This window comes from Halichoerus grypus, chromosome 10 (genome assembly GCF_964656455.1).
Source record: "Halichoerus grypus chromosome 10, mHalGry1.hap1.1, whole genome shotgun sequence".
Classification (NCBI taxonomy): Eukaryota; Metazoa; Chordata; class Mammalia; order Carnivora; family Phocidae; genus Halichoerus; species Halichoerus grypus.
This window is the reverse complement of record NC_135721.1, coordinates 19553900-19573645: the sequence shown is the minus strand read 5'-3', so window position 1 is coordinate 19573645 and position 19746 is coordinate 19553900. Positions and strand designations below refer to the sequence as shown.

Below are 19746 nucleotides of genomic sequence, written 5' to 3'. Positions count from 1 at the left end.
CCTGTCTGGGAGAGCTGGTGGCTGAGTCCAGCCCTGGAGACAGGGGCTGCAGGCAGGGAGGCCTGGAGACAGGTGTGAGAGAAGGATTCGGGAGCAGGGGTCCCCGCCCAGGCCTGCCACTTACCGGATGGTGATTTCAAAGATCTGATTGAGTTTGCTCTGTAGCAGCGATGCCTAGACAGGAACAGCGGGAAGTGAGCTGGGGGCTCCCCCGCACCCATGCCCGCTCTCAGGGGCCCCGCTGTCCGGAGAACCCGTGGAGGTGGGGGGCAGTCGCAGTCTTAGGAGGGGAACTGGTGTGAGCTCATTTCTGGAGCTTATCTGTGGATTCTGGCTGTGGGTTCAGATCAGGCAGGGCCACCCAGGAAGGCCTGCTGGGGACAGCACGGAGGCCGGGACCCCCAGGAGGGCCTCAGCAGGCAGTTCTTAAAGGGCCCTTAGTTCCTCCAAGTGGGCCATAGGGCTTGCTGGGCATGTAGAGTCAGGAGGCTCAGAGCTAGTTTCGGATCTCTGCTTAACTTCCAAGGAGCAGCTGCGCCAAACTGGTGGGTTAGGGAGGATGCTCTCTCTGGTCCCTTCTGGCTCCAGCTCAGCCCACGTGTACAGAGAGTGAGACTGTGCATGTGTTCAGGAATGGGCCTCAACTCTGAGCTCATGAAATGAGCAGCATCCACCTCTGGAGATGGGACAAGAGGTGAGGATAACATAGGCCCAGACAAATCTATAGGTATTTACATATCCTATTATATTGTTATTATATATTATGATATACTAGAAATAGAGATAATACATCTTATGTAATGGAAAAGAAAGTAACATGTATTTTTACTGAGAGGAAAAAATTACAATAAAATGGAAGTTATCTGTAGATGTGGGATGTTTACAATTATGTTTCATTGTTACTAAGATGGCCATTGCGACTAACAAATCCTAATCAATTTCAAGAAATGCATAGACATGAGTCTTTCTTTTTACTTATTTGGCACCTTTTCTTTCAAATCTCTTTTCCAGGGCCAGGCTGTTCCATTCCCCCTGCTGGGGTCCCCTGGCTGGAAGTGGCACCCTGTTGCAGATGTTGGCCATCTGTCCTCTGCTGCGGCTCCTTCCCCCCTCATCGGTAATGAGATGAGCATAAAGGCATGGACCTCACAGAGTTGTCATGACAATGACATAAGCTGATAAACGTAAGATGCTCTGGCGTGTGCTCAGTGCTAGTTACACACGTGATATTATAAGCATTACAGTCTGTCTGTCTGATGCAGGAGCTTTTGAGGTCAGGACTTCCTCCTTAGGGAAATTACAAGATCTAAAGGAGTGCATGGCTGATAGCCATGCCTTTTGGTTCTTGGGGGAAACGATGTAGTGCCAGGGCATTGGTGGGATCTAAACCCTAATTTCTGGGTGACAAAAGTGCCAAGATCTCCTAGAAACTCAGCCCTGCTAGGGCCCCAAGGACTCACCCCTGTTATGGCTCACTCACCCGGGCCCCACAGTGTGCTGCGATCTCCTCAAAGGGTGCCTTCTGGAACTTCTCCACCACCTGTCGCCGCCGTTCACGTTCCTGCTCCTCGACTGCCACGCTGTCCACTGCAGCACAGAGAGCTGGGTCAGCCCTGACGTCCTGCCCCACTGGTTGCAGGGCAAGATGGGTGGGCCCCTCCAGGGGAGCACTGTCCGTGAGTGCCTTCTGGGCTCTGCCCTCTGCTGATGAGCAGGGCGTGGAGGGTGTGGTGCCGTTACTTGGGCCCACGAAGGCTAGATCTTTCCCTGCTTCGGCCTGAGGCTCAGCCCCTTTCTTCGTGAAAGAGTTTGAGAACTAGTTAAGTGGACCCTACAGCTGGGCTTTTAACGCCCCGAGCCGCTACAGCACCACTAGGACTCTCAAAGGACGTTCCTGGAACAGAAAGTACTCTGGCACTAATTTGAAAGGGACGTCAACAGTGGAAAAGCCAGACAGATCCCAAAAGCCAAGACAAGAGCTCGGCCCCTATGGCCCAGCAGTCCCAGGTTGTCCAGTTTACGGCTTCTGCATATTCCTTTTGGTCTCCAAAATGAGTCAGCAAATATAAAGAAGGGGGGCGGTGGTGAGATACGTTCACACGTTAAGAAGGCAGAGCAGTGTGCGCATTCAGAAGGAATACTAGCAGGGACAACCCAAATTGAAATGGTTTGGCATCTGAATATATAATTTGTCATCAGTTATCAGTTACCTCATTGCCCCCTAATCCAGATAAAGGACGTACTACTGCATTTTAAAATCTGTTGCCAATAACTATTAATATGATTTATTCTTCATATCTTTCGTTGGTCAACTTGTTACCATCCACCAAAAAAATCATCTAAGTATCTATACAAAATCGCCTCCCTTCACCTCTGTGCTGAACCCCGCAGCAGGCAGCACACACCCCTGCCTCCCCCAGGACCCAGCCCGGGCCTCCCCGCCAACTTACCGATGGCCTTCTTTAGCGTCTCATAGGTGATCTCCTCAGCAGGCACTCGCTGAGGGAGAAAGGACAGAAGTGCTCAGAAAGGTGGGGTGGGGTGGGGGGGGCGGCTCTGGCTTCCTCGGTTACCGGGCAGCCCCTTTGCTTCTCAGAAGAATGTCCCCATGGGCGGAAGCTCCCCCAGGACACCCACATTCTCACCAGGGTCTCTGAAGCTCCCCCAGCAGGCGGGCACAGAGCTGCCCGCTGAAGGACAGCAGTGAGATGGACGGGGGAGGCCCAGTCCCCATCAGCGTGTGGGAGAATCACCTGAAAGAGCTCGCTGCCCTCCCCGCTCCCCCTCCCTCCCAGCTTGTCCCATTAAGCCCCGTGGGAGCAAAGCCCTGTGAAACTAAAAAAAAATCTTCAGAGAAAGTAACAGAAAATATTGGCAGCAAGAGGAAGCAGTTGGCAGATACCTCAAATGTAAATTTTAAGAACTGAATAAAATTTCTGAAGACTCAGGATATCAAATTATCCACTGAGGTGATCTGAGTATTGACTAAAGGTCAGACATGCTGAGCTTGGCTCAGGGACCTGGGTCACAGGATCTCAGCCCTCGCAGAGCCTATTAAAGGAGGTGGAAAATAATAAACTCAAAGAAGGGTTACTCCATGGATGGTGGCCTCGGGCCAGAGGCTGAAAGCCGTGAAGACTTTGAACTAAGTCCCAGGTATTCCCCAGTAGACTCTGAGCTCCCTGAGGCAGGACTCACGATTCACTCCCATCCCATTACTTAAACATAATGTTAAGTGAAAGAAGCAGACACAGGAGAGAATGACTTCACTAATAGGAAGTCCAAGAAGCGACCTAAGTCAGGCTAGTGGCTCCTTTTGGGAAGGGGGTCTCTTGGGCAATGACAACGTTCTCTCCCCTGATCGGGGTGTGACTGCACGGATACATTCCTTTAGTGAAAATTCACTGAGCTGGACTTTCCTGATTTGTTTAGCATTCCGCAAATGCTAGTGTGAGGAGGAAAGGCCAGAGATGTAGGTATGGGCTACAGTCATTTACGAAATATTAAGTGAGCACTGAGTATGCGCGGGCTCTCGGCTGGTCACGCGGTAGAGATGACACAGTCTGTCAGCGTGGGAATGACACGCAGAGAGAGCTGGGCTGAGCTGTCAGTCACTCCGAGGATTCAGCCTCTGCACGGCCCTCCATGCGGCCACTCAGCACCGACCACCACGTGAGCGGCCGGGGAACCGTGTGGTGGCCCAGAGAGACAAGGAAGGCTGGTCAAGGGCAGGTAGAGAGAGGCTTATGGAGGAAACGGGACACAAGCTGAGCATGGAAGGGTAGGCGGTTCATGGGCACAAAGGTGCAGAGGAAGGGAGTCACACGGGGGATTACTAGCAAAGACCTGGAGCCGGATGAGACCACACTGCGGGGGCGGGGGGGGGTTAACAGAGCAGCCCGGCCCGGCACAGAGGCTGTCTGCCAGAGGGCAGCCCAGACTAGAAATGGCTCTGAATGCCAGGCACTGGGTTTGGGATTTGACCAAACCAGCATTTATTGATCAACTGCTATGAACTTGGCATTTAAGGTTAGAGGATTCTGGCAGGGCACGGTGGGCTGAGAGTGGAAAGAAGCGTAGCGTGGCTGAAGGGCACGGGGTGGAGGCCCCCACACCCGTGCTGTAGCTACCAGGCTCCCCCTGAGCTTGGGGGACTCGCCAGGAAGGAAAGGAACCCATTCTGGTGACCCAGGGGACACTAGAGAGTAGGAGGCTCTGTACATAGGCAAGCATTTCTCCTTCTCCTTCTGCGTCACTTTACTCAATTCCTTAACTCCTGGGAAGGGAGAATCACAACTATGGGGGGGACAGCAACCAATTCCCGCCACAGTCCTGACACGGTTCTCTGTCCTGCAGAGCCGGCAGGCCTTGGAGGACACCTGGTTCAACCTCATTCCACTCTTCCAATTCCCCTGAGTCAGAGCTTCCTTCCTTCCGGGGGAAGGTTCCAGAAAAGTGCCCCAGTGAGAGAAGAGTTGGGAAAGTGGCTGAGGGCACAGTTAGAGGGAGGCTTGGTCCTGACCCCAACGACTTCTCCTTGCTCTCGTGCATCTGGGGAAAGGCTCAGGGTTGAGGCTGTCCCCCACAGCTACCCCAGCACCAGTGGGCAGAAACTGTCCCAGTTCTCCCCTCCCCCCATGGGCATCCTCCTCGCTTCCCGCTGAGGCTTCCTCACGTGTCTGTCGATTCCCTGAATGGTGGGAGACCCCCTTAAACACGAGTGTGCTGCATCTTATGGCTTCAACCCCTCATGGACCCTTCCTCTCCTCTCTGCCCCGCTCCCATATTTCTTTTTCATTTGTAGGAGTAAGTTAGGTCTTTCCACCGTAATTCCTTCTTCTCTCTTACTCATGGGCACATCTGCTTTATTTTCTGAGGTAGAAGTATATCCCCAGTTAATATAGACAGAAATTAGATATTCACAGCCCCCAAGAGAAAATCGAAGAGAGATCTTCAAGCTGCAACTCTGTCTTTAAAAAAAGTACCTCCATTGATCTATCTGGAAGAAACACCGTGAAAGCTATTCTTGCCCTCGTCTCTCCTGGTAGGTCTTCCAGTTTCCAACACGGAGCACATCTGCCTCCGGTGGGAATGGGACATGATGTCGTCATGGGAGTGTGTGTGTGTGTGTGTGTAGCGCATATCATTTTTCCAGATGGAAATATCTATGATATACATGATGAGAGACAGTAAGAAAATGGGATATTTGAGGAATTTGCCTTCCATGCAACTTTAAATGTGCTGTGCAGTTAAGGGAGCCCAGAGCTGGGAGTGCCTGACTGCAGGGGGGCAAGAGAAGGGTGCAGGACAGCACATCACTCACCTCCTCCTTCTCTGGGCTGTTCCTAGATTCTACCTCCACCTGCAGGGAAATGGTTTCTCCAATACTCTTCCTCTTGGATAAGCGATCCTCGTCTGGGAAAGGAAAGCCGAGAAGCTGGAGTTCCCAGTGCTCAGAGCGAGCCAGACTCCTCACACCTTTAGCACCATCTCCACCCCCCCTCCCATCGCCCACACCTTTGCCTGGCCCACAGCCCTCCGAAGGCTCAGGACACACGGAGGCTACAGCTGGTTTTTTGAAGGCTGCCGGCCTCCTCTGCCCACCTTAGGGTGGTGAGTTTTGCTTTTATGGCTAAGATCTTGAAATCATCAATAAGCACAAAGAAGCTGCTCATAACCAGAAAGCACATCTCAACTTGCACAAGTAGCCGTCACTTGGGGAGCATTTCCTAAAGCGCATTTACTCTGTGTGTGTCTCCCACCAGCCCTCTAAGGCAGGTGTCATTAATCCCTATTTTCTAGTCAAGGAAAATGAAACTCAGAGATGCCAGGAGACTGGTCTGAGGATTTCCAGGAAGTAAACGGCAGAGAACTTGCACGGCCCACGTGTACTCTTTCGGGCTCCCGGGGGCCTCTCCCGTCCACAGGCCAGCCTGTCTCATGGGCCGCTTTCTCCCAAGGATCCGGCCCTGAGGAGAAGAGGTGGGGGGAACCAAGAGGCTCTCACCACAGATTTCCACCGCGTTTGTCCACTCCTGTGGGACACGCCAGGGGCACACAAGTCCCTGACACTCAGGCCCTGTCCTGGTGAGGAAGAGCCGAGGCAGGCTCGGAAGTGCTCCCACAGAGCGCCTACCTGTCAGCTGAGGGATGTAGGGCAGGCAGAGCCTGTCGGAATTGTAGCCGCTGCCCCCCAGGACTTCGCTGATCTTGCTCTGGCGGAAGAGGAACTCAATCACTACTCCGTCAAGATTCTGGGACAACCTGGAAGACACAGAAGGAAAGGGGCAACCAGAGGAATTTCCTAATGACTTTCTTTGTTATAAAAGGAACACTCATCCTACAAAATGACAGAGAAGCAGAAGGAAAAGAAAATCACCATGGTCTCACTTTCCAGAGACATCTTTACATTTTGTGCAGAATCCTGGGGTCATTGACATCTATGTGCGTGCACGCGTGCACACACACACACACACACACACATCACCGCACCCCCTGGATTCCTGTTCTGTGATCGATTTTATCTACCGATGGCACAGCGCGTATTTTGCATGAACTCTTCTTCCAAACCGCCGTGGTGGAAAGGCCATCGTTTATGAAGCTACCCCCTATTGTTGGACATTTTTTTTTTTTCACAGTATTTTCCGTGAGTCCCTCTGAGGCTGACGTGACACAGCCTGCAGGCCAAGGATGCCACCTGGATGGATCCAGCGTCTTGCAGGAACGACTCCTCCCGGCTGCACGGCCCATGGGCTTGGCCAAAGCTCCCGGAGGTCACCTCACATACTCTACAGCACGATGCACTGACATGGCTCAAGGCGTGGATTATGGCCCCATGACGAAGGTCCCACTGACCCAGGACGTCTGGGCCGCAGGCAGGGTCCACTTGTGGCCCTTGAGCCCACACAGGCCTCAGCCCCTGGCTTCAGACTGCCCCCACCTTCTCACACAGCTGCCTGGGGTGTCCTGGACCATGTCCCAAGTGTGCTCCTCACCTGGGCCTCTCCACAAACACATCCTCAGGGAGCATGTACGGAGCCTCCTTCTTCCTGGTCTCTATCACCTGGAGTTGGGAGGAACCACATAAGGGCTGGGGTCGACAGGGGGGAGGAGCTCCGAGCAGGCAGACGATGGCTCTCCCCTCCCCTGCAGGCGGTTCCTTCCTCCCACAGACTCCTGGGCAGAGCACCCTGCGGCTGGGGGTGCTGGGCTTCTAAGGGAGAAACTCGGATCAACCCTCACAGCAGCCTGAGAAGCCCAGGCGGGCCGCTCAGGCCATCCCCAGTGACAGGAATGCATCAGGTGTCCTCCAAAGGCAGGGGACTTAGCACCCAGGAGACGGCAGCTTCTTGCTCCTGTGCCCTATTCCTATTTTCTATGTAAACATGGAAAAGAGAGTATAGATCACACCATCCCCCCAACCCAGGTGCATGAAAAACATCCTGATGGCCAGTCACAGGCGGAGTTCCCCTCAGTACCCTTGGCAGATTTTTGACAGGAAAAGTGAAAGTCCGCGAGACGGTGAGAGGCGGGAGGGTGGCATGCAAGTGCGGGCAGGAGTGAGCGAGCCAAGCTGCGGCTGTTGTCCGAACAGGATGTCTGGGCATATGGCCTTCCTGCGCCCCCTACTGGCCCATGCTGGGGGGCACAGTGACACGGCACCCTCCCCCTGTCCCCCAGCACCCCCAAGCCAGCTGAGACGCGAGGTTTCTCATTTTAGTTCATTTTGCTTATTTTAAAGTTAATCCTAGACATTATATCATTCCACCTATAAATACTTCAGTATGTTTTAAAATGTCTTTTGGGGACAACTGAGAACATTTGATTATAAACTGGGTATTAGATAATACCGAGGTATTGTTGATAACTTAATTAGGCATGTTAATAGCAGAATGATTATGTAGGTGTCCGTATTTTTCACACACAACACTGATACCTGTAGGGGTAAAATGATAGGATAGCTGAGATTTGCTTTGAAATAAGACAAAGGGAAAACGAGATAAAGCAAACATGGGAAAACCTTCCTGTTTCATCTGCATGATGGATATACGGATGTTCATTGTTCTCCTCACACTGCTTTGGTGATATCTGAAAACTTTCATAATAAAAACTTTTTTTTAAAAAAAGGAGCGTTAGTCCCAAATGACAAGAGAGGCGTGTGTAGCCGGGCTTCTGGGAGCGGGGGTGGCGCAGGGGGGTGGGGAGGAGGGTGGGCAGGTCGCAGGGGAGCAAGGGGCTCAGGTTCCTGCCTGTGACCGGCCCCACCGTGCTATGTGGTGTCACGCAGCATGAAATGCTGCTTCTAGTAACTTCCCATTGTCCCTCACTGTTCCGTCAACCCTTCCTCAATGCCTAGACTAGGCACGGGGCTCGCGCGACGAAGGACAAGTTGTTCTGGGGAAACCCAGAGCCGAGGGCCTCCTGAGCACTCAGGGCGGCGAGGACACCAACCTCATGGGTGTGCTGGCAGAAGGCAGGGACTGCTGTGAGCTGGCTGATGAGGTTCAGGTAGGCCGCGCCCAGAGCGTACAGGGCACAGCGGTTGTACACAGGCAGGTTCTCTTCATTGACCTGGGCCACGTCCTGTGGCAACAAAGAGAGGCTTTGGAGTTTTCCAACTGACAAATTATATCGGTGCCCCGACCCCCGCCCAACCTCTCCTAACCTTCTGTAGAGAGGGCCCATCTCTTTAGACTAAGCCTTTTTCAGCATTTGTCCCATAACTTCCTGGGAGACAAAAGTCATCCTCGGGAAAGCGGAAGTGAATCATCCCGAGAACAATCCATGAGCTGGGAGCTCATAAGTGCTTGAGTAGAGGGGTGATGACCTCATTCTCCACTGTGCAGTTCCAGCTTTGGTGACCTTGACTGTCCAAACCCTCATCATTAATCCTACCTCTAGGATGCTGTGTCCTTGAATATAGGCCTTGAATGATTCTTGGGGGACGGGACTGGTTTGCTAAACTGGGTCCACATGTTAAGTTGAAAGAGTTGCGACAGTTACTAGGAATGGGGATACAGAGGAATCTCAAATTCTAGAGTGAAGACAATCATAGCTGCTGGGTTGGCCTTGCAAGATCTAGCACGGGTGGCCTAAGATTCTCCACCACCGAATTCCCAGGTTTGCCATCATTCCTGCTCCTAGGTAGGATCTGAAGCCACCTAGCTTCAGGACCCTGGAGACACTGGTCTTTTGAGGTCTGAAGGACCCACCCCAATCCCCAGCATCCTTGAGAGTACACTTCCACCCAGAAGGACTCTGGAAGTCTGAAGCCCTATCTAGTGAACACTGGCTTTCTAAGAGCCATGACAGAGGCTTGTTGAATCTCCAGGTCCCCACGCGTGGGAATACGTAATTTTTCATATGGGAATATGTAGTTTTCATAAGTGCTTGGGGTAATTCTGAGGCACAGCCAGGCTTGGGAACCAGACGATCTACAGACAAAGTGTGTTTTGGGATCACTCAGGGTTTATGAGCACCCTCTTGGTATTCCTTGGAGTCATACTAGGGACTAAAGGGTGTTTTTGAAAGATCCTGTTTCCTGGGTCTCCTTTGGCCTGAGGATGGGCTACAGCCATGAATGAAGCATTCTTGGGTGGTTCCCCAAACAGAACCATGGCTTGTGGTCCCTGGAGGAACGGGGAGCCAAGGGTGCCGCATTCCCGGGCTCTGAGACAGCTGCTGAGCAGCCACTCGTCGGTGGTCTCGCTAGTGCCCGGCGCACCTGCTCCCCTGCCCCGATCCCACCCCCACGTGCTGCCCACACCCAGCCCCACCTGAACGGCCAGCACCAGGCGGATGAGGTCCACCACCACCTCCTCATTGGCCAGCTCGATGCTGACGAGAGCCAGCAAGCTGTAGAGCGCCTCGTAGTGCCTCTGTATGTTCGTCTCCTCCTTACAGCTCAGGTAGATGTGTCTGTAGAGCTGCTGGGAGTGCTGGGCATGGGGGAAGGGGGGCAAGACCGCGGGGGGGGGGGTGGAGGCAGGAGGGGCAAGGAGAACGGGAGAAAGACCACTCTGCGGGTGGCGCAGCAGCTGTGTGTACCCCCCTCCACCCTCAGGGAGAGGGAGCCCTCTCTCTCTCTCTCTTTTTTAAGTTTTATTTATTTAAGTAATCTCTACACCCAACGTGGAGCTCAAACTCATGACCCCGAGATCCTGAGTCACACGCTGATCCCACTGAGCCAGCCGGGCACCCCAGGGAGAGAATGCCTTTAAAGCAGACCCCAGTGGAAGCAAACGTGCAGGACACGTTTAGAGAAGGGTGGACGCAGTGAAACCAGCAACAGAAGCTGCTGCCCAAACCCAGCTGGGTTTGGGAGAACACAGCCCGTAGCCCAGCCCGGGCCGGGCTCACCAGCAGTGCTCCTGACTCTGGCCTCGGTGTTGAGTGTGACCCTGGGGGCTTGGCCCCACCACCCCCGAGGGGTCGGCTGGTCATCCCGACTAAGCGTGCTCAAAGAGGGAGAGAGCAGGCCTGGGCACAGGGGTCAGCCCTGACTGGGGGGCTGGGACGTGGGGGTCCACAGAGCCCGGCCCCCCTGGGGTTCGCTGGGGCTTAAGGTCACACTGGCTAACCTTCTTCATGAAGACGGTGTCCTGTCGGGAGCACTTGTCCACTTTCAGCTTCAGGACAGAGATGTCACTGAGGGTACTGGGAAGGGACACGAGGGGCCACCTTAGCCCTGTGCAAGGCCAGTCAGAGCCCAGGCGGTGTCACTGGGCTTTATCCCAACATTGTTAGTTGGGTCCCAGTCTCCCACCCCCTGCACTGGTTCTTAGCCCAATCTCCACTTTCCTCAAGCTCTCAACCGCTCTGTCCTGCCCACTTTTTCTTGTCCCTTTTTCTTAATCTGATCCAGATTATTCTCTTCCTCCCTTCCCCTTCCCCCCAGTCTTTACTGACAAAGCTGCAGCCCCCTCCTTCCTCCCCACCCGCTAACTCCCTTTAGCACCTGCTCTTCATCTCCCCCATCTCCCATCCACCCCCTGGCTCCCTGGGAAAAGCACCCTTCCATCTCTCCTGCCCCCGCAGGACCCCAGGGTCAATGTCTGTGATCAGCTCCTGGTAGTTCCCACTCAATAATGGGAATTGTCCTCTCACCTGGGTGTGAGACCTACCGGCAGTCTTCTCCCCCTTCACACACCAACTGGAGGGGAGACCCCAAGTTCACCTGATGGTAGAGAATTTGTGGCGGTTGCCATGACGATCGATGAAACTGATGAGAATCTCTAGAACGAAGAGGCGGATCTCTGCATCCTCCATGAGAGCGGTGGAGAGAAGGCGGTCCAGGAAGTTGCTGGGCAGGGCTGACATCATGTTGTTGCACTGGAAACCTGTGGATACCTGTGAGGGAGCCCAGCATGGCCGAGCTTAGGAAGGCTGGTGCTCTCAGTGCGGTGAGGAGATGGACAGCCGCCGGTGGACCTGGGGTCTAACGCACCCAACCTCTCTCAACATCTCCCAGCCCAGCTCCCTTGTCCTCCACCCGAGGCCCTGGACGCCTGAGGCAACTTTTCTGAACACGCCAACAACCACCTGGACAAGTTTTAGGTTGTTAAAAGCAAGCAAGGGGTAAGCACTAGAGGGTAGGAGGAGCCAGGGAGCCTCTGAACCTAACGTTCGGGCCGTCAGGGCCCAGCTGATGAACACTCACCACGAACACAACGCTGCATTAAGGGCACGGACAGTCACACAGAGATGGAGGGACAGTGCAAGAGCTTACGGCTGGGCTGAGGAGCCACAACGCACGCACATGCAACACCCGTTTCGTGACATCTCTTCTAGGTGCTCATACTGGGGGTCTTCGGATTAAAGCCAGTGGGCGTCAGTAGACACAGCATCCACGATGTTGTTAAAGCATACAGAAGCAGCAAAACAACCCCAAAGTTTATAGCAGCAATGTCCACAATAGCCAAACTATGGAAAGAGCCCAGATGTCCATCGACAGGTGAATGGATAAAGAAGATGTCATATATACATACAATGGAATATTACTCAGCCACCAAAAAAATCTTGCCATTTGCAATGACGTGGTGGAACTAGAGGGTATTATGCTAAGCAAAATGAGTTAATCAGAGAAAGACCATTATCATACGATCTCACTCATATGTGGAATTTAAGAAACAAAACAGAAAATCACAGGGGAAGAGAGGGAAAAATAAAACAAGGTGAAATGAGAGAGGGAGACAAACCATAAGAGACTCTTAATCACAGGAAACAAACTGAGGGTTGCTGGAGGGGAGTGGGGTGGGAGGATGGGGTAACAGGGTGATGGACATTAAGGAGGGCATGTGATGTAATGAGCACTGGGTGTTATATAAGACTGATGAATCACTGAACTCTACCTCTGAAACTAATAATATACTATATGTTAATTAATTGAATTTAAATAAAAAAACAAAAAAAAACAAAAGCAGCAAAATAATATTAATTATTAAGTCCATATTGCAAAACAATGCCTTTGATGATTCAGCAAGCCCTAGGGGATCTAGCAAAGCCTGGTGGCATCAATAGTAAACATCAGCTGAAGGGGAATGTGAGCGCACCCCAAACTGTCACCTTGATAAGGAGCTGGGTACAGTGAGGGTAAACTCAGCAGAAATGGCAGGAGTACACAGACCAAGGAGGTCACCAAATGTGGGCAGTACCAGCATGAAAAGCCTTTATAAAAACAAAGTGACATGAACGGCGTGGGCTCGGGAGAGGGGAGGCAAGGCGTGAATGGGAGTAAGTGGGGTGTGCAGATCAGCATGGCTGGAACAGAGACTGGGGCTGAGGGCTGGGATGGGGAGTCAGGGAGGGGAAGGGGCCTGGGGATCTCCCACCGTTAGTCTGAGAAGTTTGAAATCTGGAGGCACATCCATTGTACACTGACACCTACTATTTGAAAAGGAGCAACATGTGGGGAGCAGCATTTCTAGAAAATTCTTCTTGTGGTTGTATGTATGATTGGTGAGGACAGATGACAATAAGGGCAACCATGAGGGGAATCTAGTTGTGAGATGTCCAGAGCTTAGGCAGGGCTGTGCGTAAGAATCCCTGGGGAGCCTGTTACAAATAGATTCCAGGACCCCACTCAGACCCATGGCTCCAAATTTCTAGGGAGTCCGTATAGATTTTAACAAGTTGGTCATGAGATGGCATTTGAGGATAATGAATCTGGACTCCAGTGATGGCTGCAAAGATGGAAAGAAGAGGAATGTAAAACACCAATGAAGGGAGAGATAGAGGCTGGGGGACTGAGGTGGGCACAAGTGCTGAGGGGGAAACAGGTGGAAGGGACCTAGGGAGGTACTTGGAAGGGGAAAAAAAAGCAGGAACCAAAGATGCCATCCCAATTCAGAGAGAATGTTTGAGTGACAAGGCTATCAGTAGCTGATAAGGAACCTTTGTGAAAATTAGGAACAGTGTCCTGCCTGCTCTGGGTGATCCAGCTCTGTGGATGCCCAGACTGCTAGTGAGTGTAACACAGGGTGGATTTCAGCCCCCTAGTCACCCTTCAGCTGGGGCTATTTGTGCAGTGTGCAACCTGCACAACTGTATGTGGTAGCCTTCTCTTGGTCCCTTGGAAGAAGCTGCCTCCTGTAGAGGCAGAGCAGGACTGGGGACAGGAGAGGCTCACCTGAAGGAGGGATTTCAGCAGCATAATCTGGGTCAGCCGGTTCCTGTTCTCTCTGTAGACCAGAGACACAAATACTCACCAGGATGGTGATGTGGGCAGAGACCCCATGCTTGCCTGCCCTGTTCCCCTTGTGATTAGATTCTTCATGAGGCTTGTTACCCAGGGCAGTTGACTTCCAGAGCCAGGAAGCAGACCAGAGAATTAATGGCTTGCCCCAAAGGTGGGAGGTAGTTATTGGTGGGGCACCCTGAGGAATTGTTGTGGGATCCAAGGCCCCCACTAAAGGCTGCTGAGGGACTTGAGAGTAGAAGAAAAGTGAGGGCAGGACCAGGGAAATTAAAGTGGAGAAATGAGTCCTCGAGAAAACACGGGAAGGGAAGCTGGGGTGGAATTTTGGCCGATAGAGGAAAAAGGGGAGCAGGGCTGGTAGGCTTACCCGGTCTTGCCTGTCTCCATGGGATGATGCAGGGAAGGCAGTGGGACCTTGCTCATGATGAAGAGGATCACCTCGGAGCGCTGATAAGTGGGCAACGTGCTGGCAAAGGAGCCTGCAGGAAAGAGATGGGGGACAGGGGTGGCCCAGGTGAGGCTGCCAGCTGCCAGGGGCTCCGCTCGGCCTCGCAACTGAGCAAACTGCTGCCCAGAGTGCGGGCTGCGTCTCTAGGGAGACAATTAAGACGCAGAGGGAAAACCTAGACGACGCCAGAGGCCTCCTCCCGCTCCGGTGGCTTCACTTGGCATCCCGCAGGCTGCGGTTAGCGCCTCTGGGAAGGAGAGGGGAGCGCCAGTGGTGCTAAGCCAGGAAGGCTCTGAAGTGAAGAGCTCTGCAAGCTGGAGAGGTGGCGGTCCGGTTCCCCCCGTCCGCATCCAGGTGCGCATCCACGGCCTTTTCTCCCTTTCCTCCCTCCTGCCTCTCCTCTTCCTCGCTCCACCCCCCCCCCGCCCCCATCGCTCCAGCGTGGAAGCATCAGACAGGCCTGATGGGGGCTGGGGTGCGGAAGGAGTTCAACGCTCTCAGCCTCTGAGCCGACGTCCAGCCTGAGCAACCCACGGACGTCGTTCTGCGCTCTCCGTCAGGCCCGACCCAGGCCAGTCCGAGAGCTGTGCGCGCCGTGGACTGACTCCATTTGCTCCAACGTCCGCGAGTCACACAGTCCGAGCGGGTGACCTTACAGCGCCCGGGCGCTGGTGGAGGTCGCCCCCTGCCCCACCCAACCCGGACGGACCCCGCTGCGCCCCGCCCCGCCCCACCACCGGGCCCCGCCCATCCAGGCCCCGCCCCGGGTCCCACCTATGGTCTTGATGACAGCCTCCTGGAACATGCGCTCTTCGTGCTCCTTGATGATCTTGGTGCCCAGGCTGATGGCCCCGTCGTAGCTCCCGGTCAGGGCGTAGTCGATGCTGAGCCGCAGCTGCCTCAGCAGAGTGTTGAACATCTCCAGCACCGTGGGCCCTGAGCGCAGCGGGGGTGGGGTGTGGGGAGGGGGGGAGACCCGAAATCCAGGCCTGACACCGCCCCCCCCATTCTCCCCTGTCTTGCATTCCAGCCAGGGGCTTCCTCGGCCCCCTCCCTGCGCTCCCTTGCCCTTTTCTGGCAGGGGAGGCAACCTCCCGCCGAGGGCAGGGCTTTGTCCCCGGAGGCTTCCGGGCCCGCACGCTGTCACTCAGGGCCCCCTTACCGACGGAGCCGGTGGCGGCAATGACCGCAGCTTCGGACAGGACCTCCACGATGCCCGCGCGCACCGTGGCCGCGCTGCGGCTGTGGGCGTCCAGGTGGCTCAGGAGCTGCTGGATAACCAGGTGGGAGTGCTGCGGCTGGGGGGAGGAAGACGTGCTGGCCCCAAACAGCACCCCCCACGGCCTCTGCGCCGGGGCCGCCCTCCGCTGGGACCCAAAGGCCGGCGTGGACCAGAGTGAGGTCCTGAGGCCGGGGGCCACGGAGGTGGTGCCCACGTACCCCGGTTCCTGCTCCTCAGTCCCTCCCCCTTGGTCCCACGCGAGCAGAGCCCCATCCCAGGGACGACCTCGATTTCCAGAGCTGCCCTGGGCCCTTCCACCTCCAATGGGGTCAAAAGTCAATTTTGAAAATACTGTCTTTCTTTTCATTGTTCCTGGGTCCCACGTCATACTGATAAGGGCCACAACAGGCCACCGGGTTTAGTCCAGTAGCCCGATAACACTGGGACAGTACAGACATCCAGAGGAAGTGCTTAGTAAGCAACCTCACGAGGCTGTGGCAGCCGAGTGTGGTCTGTGGGCTCGTGTTTTGCATGAGTTTTTCATTTACTTTCTCTAAGGATTCTTTTTAATTGTATTTTATAAAGTATTGATCTGTGCTGTACCCGAAATAACACTAAAACCTGCCCTTTCTCACAGCTAGATGAAGCAGCACGTCGGGACACCTGGGGGCTTGGGGGAAGTCACAGAGGACGGCCGGCTTTCTCCTTTAGCGCACCGGTCTGCTCCCAGAGGTGCCCTCGGCCCAGGGCACAAGCTGCACCGGGAGCCGCCGTACCTGAATTGAGTACATGATGATTTTAAAGCAACGGATGGCGAACACCTTGGGTTCCCAAAGAGAATGGTTATCCAGGTGGCTGTGAGGGAGAAAACACGGGGGATGGCTAGGAAAGGCAAAGTGATGGTAGGGAGGAGAGACAAGCTTGCGGGGAGAGGGACCTGCCGAGAGACCTAGCCCCTGGCAGAGCTCCCCGGTGGGGAAGGGCTTCCAGGTGGCAGTGAGGGAAGGGGATGAGGGACCCCGGGGCAGTCCCGGTGCGGGAGGTGGAGGGAAGCCAAGAACAGAGGTCCGCAGCTGTGGACTCAGGAGTGAAGCCGGGCACCTTCCTCCAGTTCCCGGGAAACTCCTACCAGCACCTGTCCCCAACACCGCGCTCGGCCACTGTGTGGTAACTTCCGCTGTCACACGGGCACACACGAGGGACCGTCTTGCACACCGCACTGCCACCATAACACCTCTTTCCCCTCTCCGTGAGTCAGCAAGATGCCAGGACCTGAAACAGTTCTCTGAGGGCTGGGGCGCAGGGGGGGGGGGGGACTCACATGAGAACAGGCTTGATGGCATTCTTGATGTTGCCGAAGGCGGCCCGGCCCAGCAGTTCCCGAAGGCACCTCTCGGCCAGCTCTGCTGGGTTCTCTTTCTCCTTCTCCGGTGCTTGGAGGGGCGAGGGAGAGCGGCTGTGGAAACAAGCAGCGCGTGGGTGGGCAAGGGATGGCCAGCAAAGCAGGAGTCAGTCTTTGTGCAGAAAAAATTCTTTTTTTCTTTTTTTTAAAATATTTTATTTATTTATTAGAGAGAGAGAGCGGGCATAAGCAGGGGGAGTGGGAGAGGGAGAAGCAGACTCCCCACTGAGCAGGGGTCGGGGCTCGATCCCAGGACTGTGGGATCATGACCTGAGCCAAAGGCAGGCGCTTAACGGACTGAACCACCCAGGCGCCCCGGCAGCCCGTGTTTCTGCACTGCATCCTTGCAAGTGGTGCGCCACGACAGGCAGGAATTCGGTGTGGGCTGCACGAGATAATGTGGGAGGTATCGTGGCTGTCAGAGATGAAACAGGGTAAAGGAGTCCAGGGTGGAGGAAGATCATGGGAGAAGGGGTCAAATTCTCTTTCCGGAAATCCTCGAGGACACGTGCCCCCGCGGGAAGGACAGATAGCCTGCACATCATGGGCCTGGGGAGGCACAGACCAGAGTGTCTCCTTGCCCCAAAGCCTGGGAAGGAAAAAGATGGGGTGTGAAGAGAGGGAGGCAGAGTAATAGAGAAAACAAAAGAAAGTGGGAGAGAGAAGGAGGGAGAGGAAAAAGAAAGCCATGGCGGTTGGCTCAGGTGTGACTCAGTGGTACCTAAGTCACAGGGGCTGGGCCCGGATCTGGACAGAGGAAGGAACCTCAGCTGTCCGGGGGCTGAGACCACCAGAGACCACAGGCGAAGCTGGTCAGGGAGGTGCAGTTCCAGGAACAGCCACCAGAGGGAACACTTATTTCCCACGCTTGTCCCCAGCTCCACAGGCTCAAAGGAGTCAGAGGGAGGGGGGAACCTGCTATTCTCTCACCCAGCGCCATGCACAGCCCAGATGGACAGCAACATGAGTCTTTCCCTGCATCCCGTTTTACAGATGGGAAGAGCGAGGGGCAGGGATAGACTGAATCCCCTGTCTGAGGGCTCCCGATTAAAACCCACTATCTGCAACTTGGGTCCAGGGGCTGCTGGCTGGTCAAGCAGGTTTTAAGGACCTGAAATACCATTAGGAAGTGAGGGAGGAAGGAAAGTCCTCAGTTAACTGGAGCCATGAAAGGCGCTTTAAAACCTCCCTGGCCTGCTGCTTTCAGAGAGACAAAGGTAACCCGACTCTTGGTTCTTTGTGTTCTTACCAGCGCACGCTTACCCCCAGGGAGCCCAGCGCGGTTACTGCCCTTCCTTCATGAACGCAGACCTTAGGGGGAGCAGGCTGGCAGAAAGCCAGACCCAAGGCTCCTAGGGAGCTGGAGTTGGACTCATTGCCGAACAAGCCACAAACACCAAGATCCCTGGCCTTTTGGTTAGGCTTTACCAGCCAGCCCAAACCCTGTGGTTCCCAAGCAGATGGCAAAGGCAGCCTGGGAGGGTGGTCCATGGCCCGAGCTCCAGCCTCGCCTGCTTCCCGAGCTCCTGCTTACCTCTCTGCCTCCTCTATGTGCTGCAGATTGAAAAGCAGCGACGGGACAATTTTGTCCATGTGCTGTGGGTCCCAGATATTGGCTTGCAATTCATCGTTCACCGTCTTCCTCACCACCCCTTGCAGACCTTTGATGCCTGACATTCTGATTCTGGAAGAAAAAGGGCAACAATGGAGCCATGAAATCCTCCAGCCCTGAGGAGCCCAGCTTCTGTGGCAAGGGGAGGAGCACGGTGTGGGGACTGGGGATGCATTTGTCCATCCAAAGGCAGAAGGGAGCCCACCTTCTATCCTTCATGTGACTCAGCCTCCTGGCCAGCTGGCTTCCTGTGCGGGTGGATGTGAGCCCAGGAAGCCACGACCTCTGGCCTATCCTGGAGATTGCCACACTGCCCTTGCCTGGTACCACACGGGCTTCATCCCTATGCTGCCAGTTGCCCCAGGCTCCTCCTCTTTAGTACCCCGCTGGGTTTATTCCAGCTTGAGCCCAAGATATAAGGGCTCAAAGTACTGCCAAGAACTGATGAAGCAGAATCCAGGGCTATGAGCAAGTTACAGCGGGGAGGGGAGGGGGGATCTGGAAGGAGAGACACAGAGCTGCCAGACTCTGGGCACAGAGAGGTCTCAGCTGGGGCTAAGCTGGCTGAGAAACCAGGAAATCAAGTAACAGCACAGAGGAGGCCCCTTTCACCGCCCCCCCCACCCCACCCCGCCCCACTGTGCTGACCCAGGGTCCCTGCGGGAGGGGCCTCTTTATTGGCTGTGTAGTTCAGCCCCAAGTCTCTTTTTTTCTTTTTGTAATCAAACTTTTTTCTTTTTTTAAAAATATTTTATTTATTTATTTGACAGAAAGAGAGAGAGAGAGAGCAAGAGAGGGGACACAAGCAGGGGGAGTGGGAGAGGGAGAAGCAGGCTTCCCGAGGAGCAGGGAGCCCGATGTGGGGCTCGATCCCAGGACCCTGGGACCATGACCTGTGCTGAAGGCAGACGCTTAACGACTGAGCCACCCAGGCGCCCCTCAAACTTTTTTTCTGATTATAAAATAATACATGCCAATTATAGAAAAGTATAAAGAAGATTTACCCCTACGATCACCATTCAAAGGGACCCATTATTGGCATTTTGGTGTCTTTCCTTTCTTCTGTGCATAAGACATAGAATTAAGAACTTGTTCTGGCTTTTTCTCCCCATAACATTCTATCATAAGCATTTTCCTCTATCATTAAGTCTTCATAAACATGCATGATGTACCGTCATAAGAACTTTCTCAACTAGTCCCCTATTGGCCATTTAGGTTCTAAACTTTTTGCCACTGTAATAATGCTGAGATGGACATTACCAGATAAAATACTTTATAACATTTCAAATCATGGCCATGAGGGGAATTAATGAATCAAAAGGTAAATTATTTATATAAAATAATAAATAAATCTTTAAAAAAAAAC

General features: G+C 54.1%; 1 protein-coding gene across 3 annotated transcripts in view; it reads right to left on the bottom strand.

Moving 5' to 3' along the window:
• Positions 1-19746, bottom strand: part of EFR3B (EFR3 homolog B) — an 87662-nt gene that overhangs the window by 4628 nt on the left and 63288 nt on the right. Inside the window, exons 6-22 of one of the 3 annotated variants that reach the window (XM_078056054.1) lie at positions 18303-18452; positions 16688-16822; positions 16143-16221; positions 15307-15415; positions 14919-15080; positions 14064-14175; positions 13628-13679; positions 11177-11349; positions 10581-10656; positions 9777-9938; positions 8452-8583; positions 6996-7063; positions 6137-6264; positions 5324-5415; positions 2451-2499; positions 1481-1587; positions 125-174 (exon numbers count right to left, since the gene is read on the bottom strand). In XM_078056054.1, coding sequence (XP_077912180.1) covers positions 125-174; positions 1481-1587; positions 2451-2499; positions 5324-5415; positions 6137-6264; positions 6996-7063; positions 8452-8583; positions 9777-9938; positions 10581-10656; positions 11177-11349; positions 13628-13679; positions 14064-14175; positions 14919-15080; positions 15307-15415; positions 16143-16221; positions 16688-16822; positions 18303-18452 — 1836 coding nt within the window. Of the gene's footprint in view, positions 1-124; positions 175-1480; positions 1588-2450; positions 2500-5323; positions 5416-6136; positions 6265-6995; positions 7064-8451; positions 8584-9776; positions 9939-10580; positions 10657-11176; positions 11350-13627; positions 13680-14063; positions 14176-14918; positions 15081-15306; positions 15443-16142; positions 16222-16687; positions 16823-18302; positions 18453-19746 lie in introns of all 3 variants that reach the window. The other 2 variants (XM_078056055.1, XM_078056053.1) reach the window with 2 other exon arrangements.